Below are 20,561 nucleotides of genomic sequence, written 5' to 3'. Positions count from 1 at the left end.
GAGCATCTGAGAAAAAAAAAAGGATAATCTGGACAATTTCTGTCTTTAAAAACAAACTGTTCTGATTAACGTTCAAGAATTCTAGTTCTTCAGGTGCCTTTCTTTAAAAATGAGCCTGAAGGCCGTTTCTGTTTATGTGCTGCACTGCTCGCACAGTGCACCACTTAAAGGTCACAGAAAAGAAAATTCAAAGACACATTTATTATGGGGTGAGCAATCCTGCAATCCAGGTGTGTAAATAGTCCCGAGGCTCATGAAAAAGGTCTAAAAATTGTGCATGAGTCTGTAAACATTTCACATCAAAATAAACTTGCCTTTCAATTCAGTTTCTTAGGAAACTTTTTTGAAGTACCCTATATTAAATTTCTTAGGAATCTTACTTAAAATTAGTGTAATCTACATATTCTTTAAAACTCCAATGGAAAAATGTATCAAGGTAAACAAATTAAAAGTTCGTTCTGAAAGTAATGTGAGATATTCTTTTTCTGATAGTGCCACAACCACATGGAAAACAAAGATTGAAATGTTCTGTAATTGTTAAAGTATGGTGGAGGCCATGGCTTCTTGATTTGTGAAATGTAATTAGATAATACGATGCCCATGCACACTTACAAATGTTTTTAAAATATTTTTCTTTGATTAGAAAGTCAAATATACAGAGAGGAGGAGAGACAAAGAGGAAGATTTTCCATCCAATGATTCACTCCCCAAGTGGCCACAATAGCCAGAGCTGAACCAATCCAAAGCCAGGAGCTAGGTGCTTCTTCTGGGTCTCCCACACAGGTGCAGGGTCCCAAAGCTTTGGGCCGTCCTCAACTGCTTTTCCAAGCCACAAACAGGGAGCTGGATGGGAAGTGGAGCAGCTGAGATCTGAGCTGGTCTAAAATATAGGATTCTGCTGCACGTGCAAGGCAAGGACTTTAACCATTAGGCTACTGTGCTGGGTCCACAAATATGGTTTCAGAGTTTTAAATATCTTGTTGACTAGCGTAAATACTGTGTTGACTGGTTTATATATTTTGTCAATGCTTATGCGTTATGTATTCTCTTAAGGTATTGTTTTCGTTTTTGTTTGTAAGAATGTGTGCCCTGCCAGGATGCCCTGTTTATATTTGTGTTAGAGTGGGTGAGGTGTAGACTTGTCTGGACAATCTATCACTCTGGGGACTCACTGCAGAAGGTACATTAGTGGCTTCTCGGAGTTTCTCACATTTATAAGCATAATTGACAAAATTGAGACAAGAAATCCAGCCATCCAGGTAATATATGAAAATGTACATATTCTTAAGATGAATGTCAAACTGGTCAAAATAAAAATAATCTTTCTGCATGGCTCAAGCTAAGTATGACTACAGAGAATTCTTTTTCTTAACTATATTCATCAATACTGTTGTGAAGCTCTCCGTTACCGGACAGCAGTTCCTGAGATCAAGTGCCCTGCATGTCTAACTGAAAGTCACGCTATGGAAGCAGCAGTCAGACCAGGAGAAAGCTGTTCCGTACTCAGTGGGTGGCTTGAAGCACTCAGCGTTTGGCTGTGTTAATACGAGAATTTAAAACGCATGCGCGATCGTGCCAGTTGTGTTTATTGGGTTTTCAATTCCATCAGTTTCTTTTTTCCTCCACTCACATTATTAAAGTTCAAACAGAAGTTATCATATAAACCTAGGAAAAGCCATCTGTAAATGATTGGTGATATTTAGGGAGTTAGACTTTTGAGTGCTTCCACATAATTACTGGTGTAATCCTACAAATCTCCTCCTCCTTAAGGAGAAGTCCCAGTGCTGCTGATGGTTCTGCGAGTAGCCTCAGTGGAGAGCAGTGAAGGCCTGTACCTGCAGCTGCTGGAGCAGGCCTTGCCTCTCCCACTAACTCCTGTGCTACGTGCCCTGGCTCTGTCTTCACACATGACCCAACACCGCGCGCGTGTGTGTGTGTGGTGTGCGCGCGCGTGTCACCAGGAGTCAGCATGTCCCAAACACAGCCGTGAGAACTCCAGGGTAGCGGCCACTGCAGTGTTTCAGGCCCAGGAGTCAGCACCACGTTGGATGTGACACTCAAGCCGACATCTCCTATATTAATTTCAACCTCAGATTCTAGATTTTGATCAAAATATGCAGCTTCATCATTTTTACAGAGTTCTCTCTAGAGAAATGTTTGCAGAAATAACAGAAGGTTTTCTCCTTAACCAGGCTTTGCATCATCAGCCTTTCTCCAACAAGGACTCTTAATTCTTAGCACTCACACCCAGGCAGGCATACGTACTGAGTATGCCTCTGGTCTGCACTTGGGGAGGACTGTGTCCGTCCTTAGAAATGCATTTCCTTCGTGGCCTGCCGGACTGGAGGAGAGCAGGCCGCTCTCCCTCCCAGCTGGGACTAGCACTGCACGGATGCTCTTGCAGCCAGGAGCCTGTGCCTCGGGGCAGACAGGGAAGAAACAGGAAGACACCTGCTGCGCCCCCAAGGGAGAGCTCTGTGGGACAGTGTCTGGAGATGCCTCCAGAAAAGGAGAGCCACACACACACACACACACACACACACACACCTCTAAACACATACACTCCCTGAAAGCCACACACACACACACACACACACACACACACACACACACACACACACACACCTCTAAACACATACACTCCCTGAAAGCCACACACACACACACACACACACACACACACACACACACACACACACACCTCTAAACACATACACACCCTGAAAGCCACACACACACACACACACACACACCTCTAAACACATACACTCCCTGAAAGCCACACACACACACACACACACACCTCTAAACACATACACTCCCTGAAAGCCACACACACACACACACACACACACACACACCTCTAAACACATACACACCCTGAAAGACACACACCTCTAAAACATGCACACACATTGAAAGTCACACACACACAACTCTGAAAGTCATTCATACCTCTAAAGACACACACATCCTGAAAGCCATGCACACCTCTGAACATCACACACACCTCTAAAAGTACACATATCCCTGAAATCACACACTTCTAAACTCACACACCCTGAAAACCACACACACACACACACACACACACTTCTGATGCCTTCTTCGAAGCTTGATTGGAGATCAGGAGGGGACCCTGGAGATTCAATGTGATGTGTTTTTTAGGACCCTTTCTGCTTCATGTCTAGATTTCCCAGCAGGAGGGCAGTGGGATTTTTCTTATTTCATGTGACAATAAAAGGATCCGTTCCAGCAGGTGGTGTTACTGTTGTGTGACCATCACAGAGTGACTCACTCAAAATAGGATGGCTGGGCCACCACAAGACGATGGGGTCTCATGAGAACACCATGGAGCATGTGGGGCCAGGGGGCCTTGGGGCTGTGGGCACATGACTGAACTGTCTGTTTAGAGAGCCCCAGAACAGCTTCACTGCTGCACCCCTATCTAAGCATTGGACTGGCCCTCAGGATGTACTTGTTGGACAAGAGATCAGGAGAGTGTGTGCTCTAACAGTGTGCGTGAATTCTGTCCACAGTAGCTGACTTGCTCAGAGTCACAAAGCTTTAGCAATGCAGAGAAGGTGAGAGGTCAGGGATGTGCCCTCCCAAGCCAATCCCCTTGTGGTTGCCTCTGCCTTTGAAGAGGTGGGGACCATGTGTTTTTTCTTCTATTTTCTCTACAACAAACGATGCGGTTACAGAACCAATTCATGTGCAAAAGCAAGACTTCAGAATCACACATCAATCCTAAATGAATGACATCGTATCACAGTTAAGGCCCACCAGCCTCATTGCTTCGGTGTGTTTATGGCTAATGTGTCTTCTGCCGGTCGTCTCAGGGATTCATTGGCTCACCTGTTAGCCAGTGACTCAAGGTTATCCTGGCCTGAGACAGTCAGTGGGTCACTTTGGTCACACTAGAGAGAAATTAGTCCCTGCCCTCTGGCAGCTGGCAGCCCAACAGGGAGGGACGGATGGCAGCTAATTCTAACCAGTGACTAGTGCGCAATTAAGAAACTGAAACAACCTAGGAAAACTTCATGGAGGTGGTGGCATTTGGGTTGAGTCCACTTGTTCACCATTTATTTTTAATCTACCTAAATGGCTGAGCAATGGGGAAGAGCGAGAGAATGTCACTTGCCAGTTTGCTGCCCAGACATCCTCTACCGCCAGGGTTGGGCCAAGCCCCAGCCAGGAACCTGGGGTTCCATTCAGGTTTCCTGTGTGATCAGACCACCATCATTACCTCCCAGATGGCATTTTCTGGAAATTGGTTAAGAAACGGAGCAGCATTCTGACTCAGCACCCAGGCACCCTGGATGCCAGCCTCATCTTCTGCAGCACAACTCCCATCTAGGCTGCAAGTTGCAGGGACAGACTGAGGTGGGGAGCAGCTGTGCTCCCATGCAGGCTGGATAGTTGAGCAGGGGCATCTTCACAGGACATCAGGAGCAGGACATGAAAACGATGGTCTCTGCAGACTCCCTTTGAAGGATTGAGAGTCTAAGGGGGCCCTGTGGGCAGTTTCCTGGTTTGTAGATGCTGGCTTGTCAGCCTGCATTCTCCAACTTGGTGACAACTGCACAGGAAGCCCCTGAGGTGTCTCCACTGATGTGCACATTCATGTCCACTGAGCGTCTCCACTGACCCACGTCCACATTCACGTCCACTGAGCGTCTCCACTGACCCACGTCCACATTCACGTCCACTGAGCATCTCCACTGACCCACGTCCATGTTCACGTCCACTGAGTGTCTCCACTGACCCATGTCCACGTTCACGTCCACTGAGCGTGTCCACTGACCCACATCCACGTTCATGTCCACTGAGCGTCTCCACTGACCCACATCCACTTCACGTTCACTGAGCGTCTCCACTGTCCCACATCCACATTCATGTCCACTGAGCGTCTCCACTGACCCATATGCACTTCACGTTCACTGAGCGTCTCCACTGACCCACATCCACGTTCACATCCACTGAGCGTCTCCACTGACCCACGTCCACATTCACATCCACTGAGCGTCTCCACTGACCCATGTCCACGTTCACGTCCACTGAGCGTCTCCACTGACCCACATTCACGTCCACTGAGCGTCTCCACTGACCCACATCGACGTTCACGTCCACTGAGCGTCTCCACTGACCCACATCCACGTTCACATCCACTGAGTGTCTCCACTGACCCACGTCCACATTCACGTCCACTGAGTGTCTCCACTGACCCACATCCACGTTCACGTCCACTGAGCGTCTCCACTGACCCACATCCACGTTCATGTCCACTGAGTGTCTCCACTGACCCACATCCACGTTCACATCCACTGAACATCTCTACTGACCCACGTCCACGTTCATGTCCACTGAGGATCTCCACTGACCCACATCCACTTCACGTCCACTGAGTGTCTCCACTGACCCACGTCCACGTTCACTGAATTGACCTGGCTTCTGACTAGATGAGCCTGTCTCCCCTTTTTACTACCTCCGGGGAGGGTTACTGCTCAGCAAGGATCACCCTGGCTTCTGCAAGAGCAGACTTTGCAGTTGGGCTGTTCTTCCCTCCTCCACAGGGACCCCTAGAATCCTGCCAGCAGCAGGTGTTCCCCAACATCTGTTGGCACTGAGTTTGACTTCAGGGTCTGTCCCTCAGTCCTCCTGATGTGCTAACTACAACTGATTTTTAAAAAGTATGTTTTTAGACCATTCTACTCATTTGTGTTTTATCACTTTTCTATAGACGAGATCACTGCCATAACAACAGTAAATTATAAAGTACAGAGAGGAGTGGTTCTCCAACACAAGCCAGCCACAGAAGTGGTTCAGCAAAGCCCTGCTTCTATTCTGTGGGTTACTTGGGGCTTCCAGAAGCCGAGCTGTCCCAGTTTCACCCATGTTCCGTCCAGTCATCCCCATGGGTCGCAGTCCTGCTGGGTCCCTTGGTGGGTGAGTCCAGAACACCCTGGGTCCTATTACTGTTCATGTCTGCCTGAGGGTTTCAATTCAGCACATGGGAAGGACTTTTTCTGAGGGATTTTGATGACCTGGAGAAAGCAGTAAATGAATCCTTGATGGCTTAGCTTGGAATCATCATTCTTGTAAGGTTTTCAGAATATCAGTGAATGATTTTGACAAAGTAGTCACAAAACTATCTCATGGTTGTTCTATTCAAGTTTTTGGCTAAGCATCATTGGAGGCAGTAATGTTTTGTGATCTGCTTCCTAACCATAGAATGCATTGGGCTTGTTGATTTTGTGTTCCCTTGCAGCTCCCTGTGGCTACAACGTGACAGCTCAGAACGGGACCATCTACTCGCCCGGGTTTCCAGATGAGTACCCCATCCTGAAGGACTGCACATGGCTGATCACTGTGCCGCCAGGTCACGGCGTCTACATTAACTTCACCTTGCTGCAGACGGAGGCTGTGAATGACTACATCGCTGTGTGGTGAGAGAACCTGCCAGTCCAGCCTCCTGCGACCATGGCCAGTGCCTCAGGGCTCACACACTGCATGCAGATCTGGACTCACTAGTCAGAGCTCACTTTATTGTTTAAATCGAGCTTTCATGGGCACACAGAGGTTGTGCATATGCATACAGTGGAATGTGGCTTTCAGTCCACATGCACAGGGGTGGTGATAGACATGACCAGGTCCTCCTTGTGCTTGGAACAGTCAGGTCTCTTATCACAGCTGTCCTGAAATATCCAATGAGTTGTCAAGCATGGTTATCCTTCTGTGCTGTGGGACAGTAGAAGTTATTCCTCCTGTAGTTAGGTATTAAAAAAGGGATTTATCAACAAAATCCAGTGATGTGGAGAAGGCTTTTATGGGATATGTTATGAGTTTTGATAGATGTTAGGAAAAGCCAAGAATTAATGTCTAGGATTATCTGCCTCCACATCCTTCAGTGTGCGTGTGTTTCTACAAGCTTTGGGAAATGCAGAAGAAAGGAACACGTGTAGCCATGTGTCTGTCTCTTTGCCTTTGGGAAGGTGGCAGATCTGGCCTTGCTGGGATTTGTACCGTGTGTCTGTCTGAGTGTGAGGGCATGATGTATTGGGTGTGTGAGTGTGTGTGTGTGGGTAAGTGGCCTACACCAGCACCAGCAACAGGTGATACAGGACCCTGAAAATTGCCATAAGGATTTCAGGCTTCCTTCTCAGAGCTTTTTGGATCCACCTGAGGGTCTCTGGCAGGGAGAACGGTCTCATCAGGAGAGTCCAGCTTTGGTCCTGGATGGGATGACAGTGCCTTGACCACTAGGGGTGAGAATGAGCAACAAGAGCTTGAGGTTTTCCATTGGCCTGACCCACTACAGCACCAAAACCCTAATCCTAACCCCAGTGTCAGCTGTCTTATGTCAGCTAAGCTACAGAATGAGAAGGTGGATTCCAAAGGCCTTCATGGTTGCCCAGTGTCCACAAGCTCTTGTTAGAATGCTCATCCATGCTATGGGCTGCATTTCACTGATTTAAAAATACATTGATTAATGAAAATCTCTCAAGGTTTTCATAAGTGTCACCAAAGTTAGACATGACTGAGATTAGACTTGGAATTACAGAAACAAGGGAGGTAGTTGAGAAGTGGTGCAGTGGGTCCAGCCTCTGGACCTCGTCTGGGAGCTGGGCTGTGGAGTCTCTGCCTGTCAGGAGCTGGATGCTCTGTCCACCACTGCTCTGTTGCCCACTCCAACCCCATTTCCTCTCTGCCCTTGCAGGGACGGGCCTGACCAGACTGCCCCCCAACTCGGAGTCTTCAGTGGCAACACGGCGCTGGAGACAGCACACAGCTCCACCAGCCAGGTCCTGCTCAGGTTCCACAGCGACTTCTCCAATGGCGGCTTCTTTGTCCTCAACTTTCATGGTGCGTGCTGTGTGCCATGGTCCGGCTAGAGGAGGAAGCAGGGGCATGGCGATGGTTGTAGTACAGGAGTCTGACCTCTAGGCCAGACCCCACTGCAGGGTTCTACAGTTTTAGAAAGCCCATGTTGTTGAACCCTGGAGTGGTAGTTCCAGAGCTCACAGGCCTTGTTCGGGTGTATGCTTTGGATCTATCCCAACAGATGTTGAAGTGCTGTTTTACTCGTTGGTGCCATGCTTGAATAGATTTGCTCTGGGTGAAGTTACAGCAAATACCAAGTGACAGCCAGTGAGGCAAGGTCAAACTTCTCTGCATCTTTCCAATTAACTCTAAGTAACAAAGAGCATTAGGCACGTGCCTCAGATCTCACACGGTGGAGCCCCTCAGGACACTGATGGGCAGTATCTCATCAGATGTACAGAGAGACAGGGGCAAGCCTTGTCTGGTCATTTCTACTGGAGAATTCCTGTCATAAGCTTATGTGATATATCATGTTTTTAAATAAAAAATTATGTGATTTTAAAAATTTTTCTTGAACTTTTATTATTCACTGCCACTAAATAATCCTATAGAATTGTGTATGATAATTTACAAGTATAGGGATTTCAATATTCTTGTGGATTATAATGACTTGAGAGGGATAATTTTGTAATACTTTGCTTATGTGGCCAATGTAATTATTATTATTAATTTTAATGAATCATTTAGCATTTCAGCTCAGGAAGTGCCAGCCCCCACCTGCGGTCCCACAAGCGGAAATGCTTACTGAGGATGAGGACTTTGAAATAGGTAAAGTTTTCTGTATTGCAATACCAGGAGACCAGCTTAGTCTTCCTGCCCACCCCGAAGTGCAATGATTACTCAAACTAAATGTGAGGCTGTTTGTCAGAGAAGGCCATGCAGAAATATTACAGGGACTTACATAGGGACCGTGTCTTGCAAAAATGTGTGATTTGTTTTGCTTGCATTGCAACTTGAATTCTGTTTTTGTCATTTTAGCCATTATTGTTCCTTTAAAGCATTTACTACACAGAAAGGTGGGTGAATGGAGGGTGGATGCATAGAACATAGATTCATAGGGCATAGATGGATTGCTACTTGAAGTTGTCAGAGCAAGTAATTTTGTTTAATCTGGGAATAAGTTCATGTAACTGAGAAAGGAATTTATTATTTTGGATAGAAGAATGATTCATGTAACCTTGACCTGGGAATCAAAATGGGAGTAAAAATGGTAAAAGTTGTTCAATAATCATATTGAGAAAATCTGGTTTACCATTTATATTAATGGGCTAGTTCGTGAAGCAGTCATCTTGCCCTGCTCCCAAGGCAGTCCTGGCACATGTTTACAGTGTAACGCTGTGATCAGAGCTGCTCAGTCTCAGTTCAAAATACCTCATTCCATGGTCCTGCTGTTCCAAACCCCTGACAAAGTCCATGGCACACTTGCTGTTACGTTCACAATGTCTTAGTTGATGGCAACATGTAGGTGAGGCCAAGGCCACAGCAAGCCTGTCGGGAGTCCCTTGTGTCTTCCTAGTCTACAATAACCTTGCTGGAATGGCAAACGTCAACCAAGGAAGCAAAGCCTACCACGTGATCTGACCTCTGTACTAACATCTAACAGGTTGCAGATAGCATGCTTTAGACTTTAAGAGTGTAATATGTTACTGTGTTTGAGCCAACCAGCCCAGAAAATAGAGCTGGTTTGTGACTGACTTCGGTTGTAAAGAAGCATCCGCTGCAGTCGTGTGTGGTGGCACAGGGAGTGTCACAGAGCCTGGCTTCCTAATATGTCATCTCCACTCTTTCAGGAGACTTTGTGAAGTTCCAGTGCCATCCTGGCTACACCTTACTGGGCAGTGACACACTCACCTGCAAGCTCAGCTCCAGCTCCCAGCTGCAGTTCGAAGGCTCGCTCCCAACCTGCGAAGGTACAGTCTGTTGCACAGTGTTTCCTGCTCCATGTGGGCTTGGTTTAATCTCTGTGTCATGACCCCATTGTGGTGACAATCACCAGCAAGCAGAAATACCTGATAAACTTTTAATTGTCCCTGGAAAATCTGAACTATACTCATTAGGAAGTTGTTATTTTTTTTTTAATAATTTGGTTTTGAAAATTCTCAGACTTAAGACAAAGTTGTAATGGTTGTGGAATAAAGATGCAAGGACCTCAGCACAAGATCCTCCAGGATTGTTTACACTGTTCCATATCAGCGCACATCTCCCAGCGTCTGTCTTCCCCTGTACGTGTCTGTTTTGTTGCTGCATTTCAAGACAGGTTTCTGGCATTGCTGCTCTTGCGCCTGAACTGTTCAGCATGAAACAGCAAGACAGTTTGTAGTTTGTTTTGGAAGTGAAATGTATGAACATGCACACATCTTAACGTTTCACAAGAACAGAGACAGTGCAACGTATTAGGACCAGACCCGAGGCTGCTCAGATCAGTAGTTCAAACTATGGTTCAGTCATTTTCAAGGTCTCATTCAATACTCTGGAGGACCACTGGAAGAAAATAATGTGGAAAAAATTGTGCATGCACTCGAATGACTCAGTTAACTCGGACCACTGGCTCACCTCTCAGGAAACTTTCCAAGTTTTCCACTGTGTCACTTCCAAGTCATGTGGAGGCCATGCCTGGGGCACTGGGGCCTTCTGTTGTGAGGGCTCTAGATATTGATTCGCCAGCAGTTATACCTGTGCTATCTGCCACGTGACTTGGTATGTTCTCATGATGCCATGCGGTGGACTCTAAACCACCCCTACAGAGGGAAGCAGATTTCAACCTCTGAAAACAGCTTAGAGGGCATGAGAGATGTCATCAAATTCTACAGAATTGTTGCACTGGCGTGAAAGCAGGCAAGTGCAGGGAAGCGGCTCCTGATTGAGGAGGCAGCCCCATCGGTGCTGCTGGGCCCACAGGTCAGGGCTCCAGAATCCCATGCCTCCCTCTAAAGTAGGGGCCACACCACGGGCATCACTATTTGGGGACAAGTCCTTACCATGTCGTGACAGTAGCCCCGAGCTGCATGCAGGTAGATTCCTCAACGAGGGAAGATGCCTAAACTAAGCATTGTGTTGTTTCCCAGAGTAGGAGACATTCAGGCCAAGGCCTTGTCCGTGGGTCAGTGGGAGATGTGTGGTCTGCCTGGATGCACTGAGGTTTTATTTCAGAACAGGTAGCTCCTAGTCCAAGAGCAGAGTAAATAAGCAACAGGCGTGTGGCTTCTCTAGAGCCCCTGAACCTCACAAGCCCTGCAGGATCAGCCTCCTGGCCTGCCTTCACGCCTCCACAGGACCTTTGGTTGCCACCTGCAGTAAATTCCACTAAACAGAGTGCTTGTGGCTGTTGTTCTCCAAATCACTCCCTGTTTGAAAACCACACAGGAGGCCAGACAACTTTTACCAAATCTTTAACCACTTTCATGCTCACTTCTAGTCTTCCTTAAGCAGTTTTGTTACTTGATTGATTTGGTTGACACAAATGGGGACAAAACCTCCAATAAATCCTTGCTGACAATTGTATTTGGTCTTACTCTTGTGCCTTCGCACCTTACAACCATACTCTCACAGGTTCTGTGAGGAGCAGGTTTCCTGCTTTGGGGAAAGGTGGGGAGCAGATTGTTCTCTGAGTTATTCTGAACACATCAGCTAGATCTTGGTCCTGTATGAATCCCTGCCCTTATTTAGATGAGTAAATGACAGACATCACAAAAGTGACTTTCTTCACTCAAGGGAAGAGAAGCTTTGCAATAAGAAGATTGATTCATCATCAATCTGCAAGTGCATGAAAGTGATGTGCTTTGAGGAGTAACTGTGCAAAGGGTGGTGGCTCCAGGCCCATGCCAGTGTCTTGAAGATTCATCCATTTCCGGAGATGCTTCTGACGGGATCCTGAGGCAGGGCTGCCCTTTGGAGAGAGAGAGGTTTCCCTCATTGCCCGCACAGAGATGCAGTTTTTACAATGTGATTGCTACTGGAGAAACAAGCAGCTCCCCCACAGCATGCACAGTGTTGGGTAGCTGTGCCTCTCCATGGGTGTTGCTCCTGGCAACAGCAGTGAACACGGAAGAGCAAGTGCACCTGCAGGATCCAGGGGTGGGGAATGAAGTTGATTTATTTCGGCTGCTGGAGAAACAGTTTCATATAAGCCGTTGAAACAACACATATGCTGGGAAAATAGAATGCTGCAAGAAAAGCATGCAGATGACTGCTTATATTTTCATTTTTTCTTCTGTAAAAGATGAAAGCATCATGCTAAGGATGACCTGGTGGATGGTGCCAATTCCAGCTGAGAAGCCCGGTGAGAAAAGGGAGCGTTGTTCTGTCATCCACTCAATGGTAGTGACCCTCGAGTCCACCATGTGCAATGAGTAGCATATCCATGGTGAGGGCGTCAAGAAGCAGGCCATGTGGGCACTCAGAGGGATATGCAGGTGTGCCCTGAAGAAGATGGGGACTGCAGATGCAGGCACTGACATCGTGCTCAACAAAGCTGTGTGAGCCGAAGGAACAAGGACATCATGAGGATCCAAGCTCTCCAGACAAGCTCTACGCTGTGGTCGCCTGTATACTTGTCACAGCTTGCAAACGCTATAAAGTACATGACGCTTAAGTGCTAATTAACATGTATAACTTCAAAGAAAGAAAAAGTTTTATATATGGCAGCTCTCGTGGTCACTGCAGAGGAAATCTCCCAGGCCCCCATTCCCAGCAGCACTATAAGGAGCTCCTATGTTGCACTGTCCAGGAAGGCCTGGGCCTCTCCACTTCTGGTGCTGGCTGCATATGCAGACAAAGAGAGACATAATCCGGTCTGCATTCTGTAACCATCCCTAAGAAAAAATGGCTTCCTCACATGTCAGTGGGCATAAGACAAGCGCACTTGAAAAGGTTTCTGGAAATACGACTAAAAAAATGGGCATATTTGACACTGTTTTTATGGACCCAGAAATCCTGCTGCCAGGCATATGCCCCCAACCTGTGGACTCACTGTGTCTGGAAGATGGCGCTCACTAGTTGAAACTTGCATCAGCCAAGGTGCCCCCAATCCAGTGAATCCATAAAGAAAATGTGGTCTGTGTACGTAATGGAATACTGCTCAGCTGACCTCTGCAGCAAAAATGACATCATGCTACCTGAAATAATACAGACACAGAATGACAAATACCACATGTTCTTTCTGACGTGTGGGAGCTAACATGTAAAAAAATACTAATTCTGAAGACAAAATTTGGAGTAGCATGGGGCTGGAAAGAGTGGAATGGCTACAAAGAGTTTGCAGCAAAAAAAAAAAAAAAAGAGGCTGTTGGGTGTGGTTCATTTGCTATAAAAAAATTGCCAATACGAGATGTAGGGCAATGGGATACTGGGCATGTAGAAAAGCTTATTACCTCATGTTCATTCTAGGAACTTAAAATTATTCTTAAATGTTAATAAAATGTATTATTATTTAAAAAATGTTTTGTTAGAAAAATATAAAATCCACGCACATGCAGGTCTTCAAGAAGTTTATGGAAAATATGTGCTATGACAAAACTACCCATGTATTTCATAACCCCAGGGCTGAGAAAGAACTTGTAAGTACAGCCCCCTTTAAAATAGTGTAGAGGAATCTGAACTACCTTAGTATGAACCTAACAAAAGATGTGGACTACCTCTATAATAAAAATTACAAAGCATTAAAGAGAGAAATAGAAGAAGATATTAAAAGATGGAGAAACTTACCATGTTCCTGAACCAGCAGGATCAACATCTATATTACCAAAAGTAATATACAGATTCAATGTGATACATATCAAAATCCCAACATTTTTCTCAGAAATAGAAAAGATGGTACAAAAGTTTATCTGGGAACACACAAAAAAACCATGAATATCCAAAGCTATTTTTAAGAATAAAAATTAAGCTGGAGGAATCATAATTACAGACCTTAAGACATACTACAGAGCAGTGATCCTCAAAACAGTCTGGTACTGGTACAGAAACAGAGAAGATCAATGGAAGAGAATAGAAACCCCAGCAGGGAGCCCACATATGTGTAGCCAACTAATCTTTGACAAGAAAACTGAAAATAATCTAGGGAAAAAGCCTGGTGTCTCCAACAAATGCTGTTGGAACAATTGGATAGCAGCCTGCAGAGGTAAGAAGCAAGACACCCACCTGTCAGCTTCTACAAAAATCAGCTCTGAATGGATCAAGAACCTAAATCTGCAGAGACCATCAAACTGTTAGAGGAAAATATACTTTACAAGACATAAGCATTAGTAAAATATTCTCAGAAAAGTCACCAAAACCACAGACCATCAAAGCCAAAATAAACAAATGGGACTACATTAAACTAAAATGCTTCTGTACCGCAAAGGAGATGTTCAACAAAGTGAAGAAACAACCAGTGGAATGGGAGAAAATCTTTGCATACTACACAAACAATAGTGGAGTAATAGCCATGATTTATAAAGAGCTTCAGAAACTCAGTGACAGCAAAACCAACAACCCTGTGATGAAATGGACCAAGGAAATGAACAGACATGTTTCAAAAGAGCAAATTCAAATGGCTAACAGACATATGAAAAATGCCAGGCTCTCTAGCTGTCATGGAAACACAAATGAAAACCACACTGAGGTTCCACCCAACTCCAGTGAGGTTGGCCTACATTGAAAACTCTACTAACGCCTGCTGGCGTGGATGTTGGGAGAAAGGTACCTCCTTCACTGATGCTGGAAGTGTCGGCTAGGATTTCAACACTTCTTTTAATGACCATTATTTTACATTAAGTTAAAGCACATCTCTATTTATGAGACACTAATAACAAAGTCAGCTTTAGTAATTTCCTTTGACTTTGGAGGTGATGTTTATATGACTCACGTGGAAGTGGTAAAAATAAGGCAGCAGGAGGGAAATGGTGTGTAGATGCATCCTTGATATCGTAGCGGTGCATCTGCAGGAAAACAGTCGGTGGAGACCACAGCTTCTGCTGCATACATGGAGAACCCAGGGGTGCAACGTGCCTTTGGGGCCAGATCTGTACTCATCCCTTCCTTAGGTTCCTAAGAAAACTTATAAATCATGTAACCCTTAAGATTCCAGCACTTACAAGAACCTGACTAGTATGATTTGCCTTCTATCACATCAAATTCCATGAGAATTTGGTAACGCTGTACAGAAGAGACAAGGTCTGTATTTGCGTATGTTAGGGGAACATGGGTCCCTGTGAGGAAGTCCACAGCACACCTGCCTGCTGTGCATTAAGGTATAACAGAATCTCAGAAAACATGTGGGGGTGGGAGATGCAGCATGAGGGAGCGCGGCATGGGGCTGGGGAACGCTCAGGGCTGCTCACCTGCTGTGATGGCCCCTTGTCCTGAGCTTAGAACTCTGTTAGATGGCTTCTCATTGGCATGTGCATACAGGACTAGTACACTGCTTTTGCGGCTGGATTCAGCTTGTTAGAACAAACCTTTCTGGCCCCTCTCCCTGCAGCACAGTGCCCAGCTAATGAAGTGCGGACAGAGTCCTCTGGTGTAATCCTTAGCCCCGGGTATCCTGGCAACTACTTCAACTCCCAGACCTGCTCCTGGAGCATCAAAGTGGAACCAAACTTCAACATCACCATCTTCATAGAAACATTTCAAAGTGAAAAGCAGTTTGATGCGCTGGAAATATTTGACGGTAAGATTCTTGGCTCTTTGCACAACAGTGAGCTACACTGCAGTCATGGGTGCAAGCAAAGGGACAAAGGTTACGAAGGGACTTGGGCTGCAAGCCATCATCAGACTCCATAGAGCTTGGTGTCTCAGGAAAGGTAGGCACCCAGGATATGCTGTGCTTCTTTCCTGGTGACAGTGGCTGCTGCTGGTCTTGTGGCTAAGCCCCTTTCCTGCAAACAGCACCTTGACTTTAGGTGGTTGTCACACAGTCTATATCAGGAGAAAACTGGGAGTGATTTCAATTTATGCACCAAAAATAGACATGTCTTTTATTTCCATCCTAATTTCCATAAGATTAAAAAATACTCCCAGATGCTTTTATTTTTATGAATTTATTTAATCATTTGTAATACACAGTGACCAAGGTGGGAGAGACAATAATGAGGTTTTCCACGTGCTGGCTCTCTCCTCCAATGCCCCCAACAGCCAAGCCTGGGACAGGATGAAGCCAGGGACTCTACACAATGATCTAGACATGCAGGTCATCATCCGCTCCTCCAAGGGTCCTTTAGTATGAGGATTGGATTAGAGTTAGGTGCATCAGAGCCAGCATTTCCACCAGGCTCTCTTATATGAAAGCCAAGCGTTGGCTTTGCCTGCTGTGCCACAAACATGCCCTTTCACCATCCCCATATGCTTTTTTAAAAAAATATATATATATTTTTATTGCAAAGTCAGATATACAGAGAGAAAGAGGGGAAGATCTTCCATCCAATAATTCATTCCCCAAGTGAGTGCAATGGCTGGTGCTGCACTGATCCAAAGCCAGGAGGCAGTACTTCTTCCAGATCTCCCAAAGCCTTGGGCCGTCCTCCACTGCTTTCCCAAGCAACAAGCAGGGAGCTGGATGGGAAGTAGGATTGCCAGGATTAGAACCAGCTTCCATATGGGATCCTGGTGCATTCAAGGCCACTAGGCCACCTCTCTAGGCCTCCCATATGCTTTTAAGGAGTGTTGCTAGGAAAAACACATGGAGCCTAGTTGTCAGGACACTGCCTGGGATGCGTTTCCCCTTCAGGGTGCCTGGGTTTGTGTCCCAGCTTCACTTTCGAGCATAGCTTTCTGCTGACATGGCTCTAGGCAGGCAACTGCGATGTACTTGAATCTATATCATGGTATAGAAGGCCCAGGTGGAATTCCTGGCTCTGGGCTTTGATCTGACCCAGCCCCTTCTGGTATGGACACTTGGGGAGTGACATAAGACAGATGAAATATCTCTCTCCCTGCCTGCCTTTAAAATTAAAAAAAAAAAATTAAATAAATAAAAAGAATAATTCTGCAAGTTTGCTGTGTTTTATGCAACAGTGAACAGATGGAAATTGGTGAGGGACTGAACATAGAGTCATGGATACCTAACACTTGAGTTCTCTCTTTTAGAATGATGCTCTCCGGGCTGCTAAATTTATAAAGCGGGTATATTTTGATCAGGCCACTCCCCCAGGGCTATTTCATCCCAGAATATAAGCTGTTAATTTAAACAAAGCATGCCTCTCCTCTCCACCCTTTAGCAGATTTTCCAGACCTTTGGGCAGGGTTAGGATTTCCTGTGATCTGGACACTGCCTTGAGTGTTGTTCCCTGATCAGCCAGTTTTCCAGCTTTGGTAATTAGGTCTGCCATGCAAAGTGGGACTGGGGGCTTGAACAGAGCTGTGCCTTGTTGTTCTGCTGCCGGATGTGCCAGACTTCAGGGCCCATGTCTGCCGAAGACCCTGGGCTCGCACAGTGCCCACTTGCCTCATCAACACATGGGGTCCTTCTCTATGTGACTATATCCCCAAGGCCATTTTTCACGGAGGTACCAGCCATGTTGGAGCATACTTCACCTTGTCAGCCAACATAAACTTTGTCTCTATGAAGGTCCAAACACAAGAGGGATTTTCACAAAGTTCATGGAAAGTGTGCGTTATGTGAAAAACTAGAGGTGGGATTCAAGTGCATTTCTTTTTGAACCAAAATAAAGTTATCTTCTAATTCCACTTTTTTTTTCTTCCATGAGCTTTTTGAAGTTCTCTCGTAGTGACACTCTGAAGTTGTGGGGATTAAGTCTTCAACATATCAGTCAGGGGCCTCAGTTCTGCCCTCCAGCTCTGGGGAAAATGGGGTTCCCCAGCAGTCCTCCCACCCAACAATGACATTGTAATTGGCTATAAGGCACACCTGTCCCTTTAGACCCTCCAGTCATGTCACAGGTCACATTCTGCTTGCACAGGTGGAAGTTGGGCTTCGGGTCACAGGCAGAGAAGCTGTGAGTCATGCCTGCCAGGTAGTAGGCAGAGATCTGCAAGGTGCCACCTCACCTGATGCAGTGTGTAGCATCAGCAGCAGTGAAAGACACCTGCTCACCTTGCTTTTAAAGATGACTTTGCACGCATATCTAGTCCATTAATATAAATGTTAGGTAAACTTGTTTCCTTCTCATGGCATTTCTAATTCTTCCCAGCTTCACATCAGTGGTTGGTGCCAAAAATTTAACCACTAGGAAAGGAAACCAGACTCTTAGTTTTGCTAAGAAAATCATGTCTGTGAATCCGAGCCTTGGAGCTCTCTAGATCCACCTGAATTGCTTACAAAGAGATCATGCTAAGGTGTGCTTCCGTTCGTGTTGCACAGCTCGTCGCACTTTCCTGTGTAAGCACAGTGGTACTCCATCAACCACAGGCTCATTCTGCAGCCTCCATTGCCTGCTGTGTCTGTTTCAAAATGTGGTATGAAAATATTAGGTGGAGGGGTTCGAAGATGGCCGGCATAGAGGAAGGCTGTGAGGGAGAGCGCAGTGAGAGAGGGATAGACTGCTACAGAAGCAGCAAAGAGGAACAACAAAGAGCCACAGGGAGAGGTGCGTGAAGTTCCCTGGACAGTGTGGAGCCAAAAAGATCCACACAACTCGGAAGAACAACGAGAACAAAACAAAACGCAGGGAAGACTGCATCCTGCTCCAAACCTGCTGAGTCACCTTTAAGGGCAGCTGACAGGAGACAGCAGACCCGGAGACAAGGAAGCCTGGAGGGAGCATCACGGGCAAAGGTCTTCAACAGCAGCAGAGGCAGACTGCAACAACCTGAGGTTTGGGTGAGCTGGGGAGGGGTTAGCAGCTTCTGGAGCCCGTCCTCCAGGGGCAGGCACAAAGCCCGAGCCTCTTGGGTGCTCCTCTCGCCACTCCTTCCCACGGAGGTTCCAGCCTCTGAGAACACAGGGCAAGTGCCTTGAAACAGCCAAAACTGTGCCTTGGAGGTGGCGCACAGTGGTCCTGTGTGCTGAGGAGGCACAAAGAAAGCACCTCGAATATTCCCGCGCTGTGCGGGCCAGTGCATCTCAGTGCGCAGAAGCTACCAGAGAGGGTCTGGAACTCCCCCCTACCCTGATATCCTGTGAGTGGGCGACACACCAGGAGGGCTCTGAACACCACGCCGGGCTGTATGGTCCCGCCATGCAGAAGCCGCCTACACAGAGCACCTGGCTAACCCCTTGCCACGCAGTTATTTGTGCAGGGGACACACCAGGAGGGCTCTGAACATCCCCATACTATGCTGTGGGACCCTGCCACGCAGGAGCCACTCTCATAGAGTGGCCCACTCCTCACCTCCCACCCCGCAGTTCTGAGCATGGACGATGCACCAGGAGGGCTCTGACCACCCCCACGTGGTGTGTGGTGGAACCGCTGCACAGGAGCCACTCCCAGAAAGTGCCTGGATCACCCCTCACCCACAGTCCCGTGTGTGGGCGACACACCAGGTGGCCTCTGCAAAATCCTGCAGTCCCTGGCACTGAGGACGCACCGAGAAAGCACATAAAATCTTCCACATCCTGTGGATTCCCATGCACCTTCATCCCTTCATGCCCTGGGGCGCCGCACCTGTAGAGGAGGTGCCCAGAGTGTGCCTGGAATCCACGGGGCCTTGGAGGTGGTGCCCTACAGTCCCATGCACTGAACACGCCCAAAGTGCCTTGAAAATCCCCACACCCTGCAACTCCACACCTGCAGGCTCCAATCTCTATGAGAAAATGCTTGAAGACCCCTCAACACATGGGTGCCTTGGCCTCTCCAAAAATACATTAACGCAATGGGAAGAAATAGCAGAAAAAGTTATGCTCCAGTTGAAAGAGCCAGCACCCCACCAAACAAGGGCCAAAAGCCATTATCAATATCGGAGATGTGAGATGAAGACATGGGCACTTTACCAGACAAGGAATTAAAAAAAAATAATGCTAAAAATCGTCAGAGATGATGAGAAGTGGAAAGACTTCCAGAACCACATATTCACCGGAATACAACAAGTGAAAACCAAAATGGCTGACCTGGAATTCAAAATCGAAAGTTTGATCAACAGAATAATACGGCAGAGGAAAGGATCTCTGAAACGGAAGACACACAAAATGAAGATACCCAGCTAGTTAAACAGCTGGAGACAAGCCTCAGCAAAGCTAATAAAATGATACAAGAAATGAAACATCACCTTAGAAAATCGATCATGGGCCTTCCCGAAGGAGTAGAAAGAGAATCAGGAATGCAGACGGTGCTCGACGAAATTATACAAGAAAACTTCCAAAACACCTGGAACATGAATCCAGCCCACATACAAGACGGACAGAGAACTCCCAACAGACACGATCCAAAGAGATCTTCACCCAGACACATGGTGCTCAAGTTCTACTCCAACGAAGACAAAGAAAGAATCCTGAGACAAGTACGAAGTAGAGAAAAGATCACATACAGGGGAAAACCCATCAGAATCACGGCTGACTTCTCCAAAGAGACCCTACAAGCAAGGAGAGAATGGACAAAGATCTTCCAAGTCCTGAAACAAGACAGCTGTCAACCAAGAATAATGTACCCAGCAAAGATCTCATTTGCATATGAAAACGAAATCAGATACTTCCATAGCAAAGAAAAATTAGAAGAATATGTCAACACAAAACCAGCTCTGCAAAATCTCTTTAGAAATGCGCTAATCCCAGAAAAAAACAGGAGGCAAACCACAAACAAAGATGG

The 20,561-nt window shown here is 46.5% G+C and overlaps 1 protein-coding gene across 1 annotated transcript in view; it reads left to right on the top strand.

Annotated features, from left to right (window-relative positions):
* CSMD1 (CUB and Sushi multiple domains 1) overlaps positions 1-20,561 on the top strand; it is a 1,316,379-nt gene that overhangs the window by 1,191,688 nt on the left and 104,130 nt on the right. The window contains exons 43-47 of the mRNA XM_040967079.1: positions 6,272-6,449; positions 7,721-7,866; positions 8,572-8,652; positions 9,675-9,794; positions 15,344-15,532. Of these exons, the coding sequence (XP_040823013.1) occupies positions 6,272-6,449; positions 7,721-7,866; positions 8,572-8,652; positions 9,675-9,794; positions 15,344-15,532 (714 nt within the window). The remainder of the gene's footprint in view (positions 1-6,271; positions 6,450-7,720; positions 7,867-8,571; positions 8,653-9,674; positions 9,795-15,343; positions 15,533-20,561) is intronic.

The sequence above is a fragment of the Ochotona curzoniae genome, unplaced genomic scaffold, assembly GCF_017591425.1.
Source record: "Ochotona curzoniae isolate NIBS_2020 unplaced genomic scaffold, NIBS_Ocur_1.0 scaffold_4506, whole genome shotgun sequence".
Lineage (NCBI taxonomy): Eukaryota > Metazoa > Chordata > Mammalia > Lagomorpha > Ochotonidae > Ochotona > Ochotona curzoniae.
Note: the sequence above shows the minus strand (reverse complement) of the source record. Positions and strands in the feature narration are given on the sequence as shown.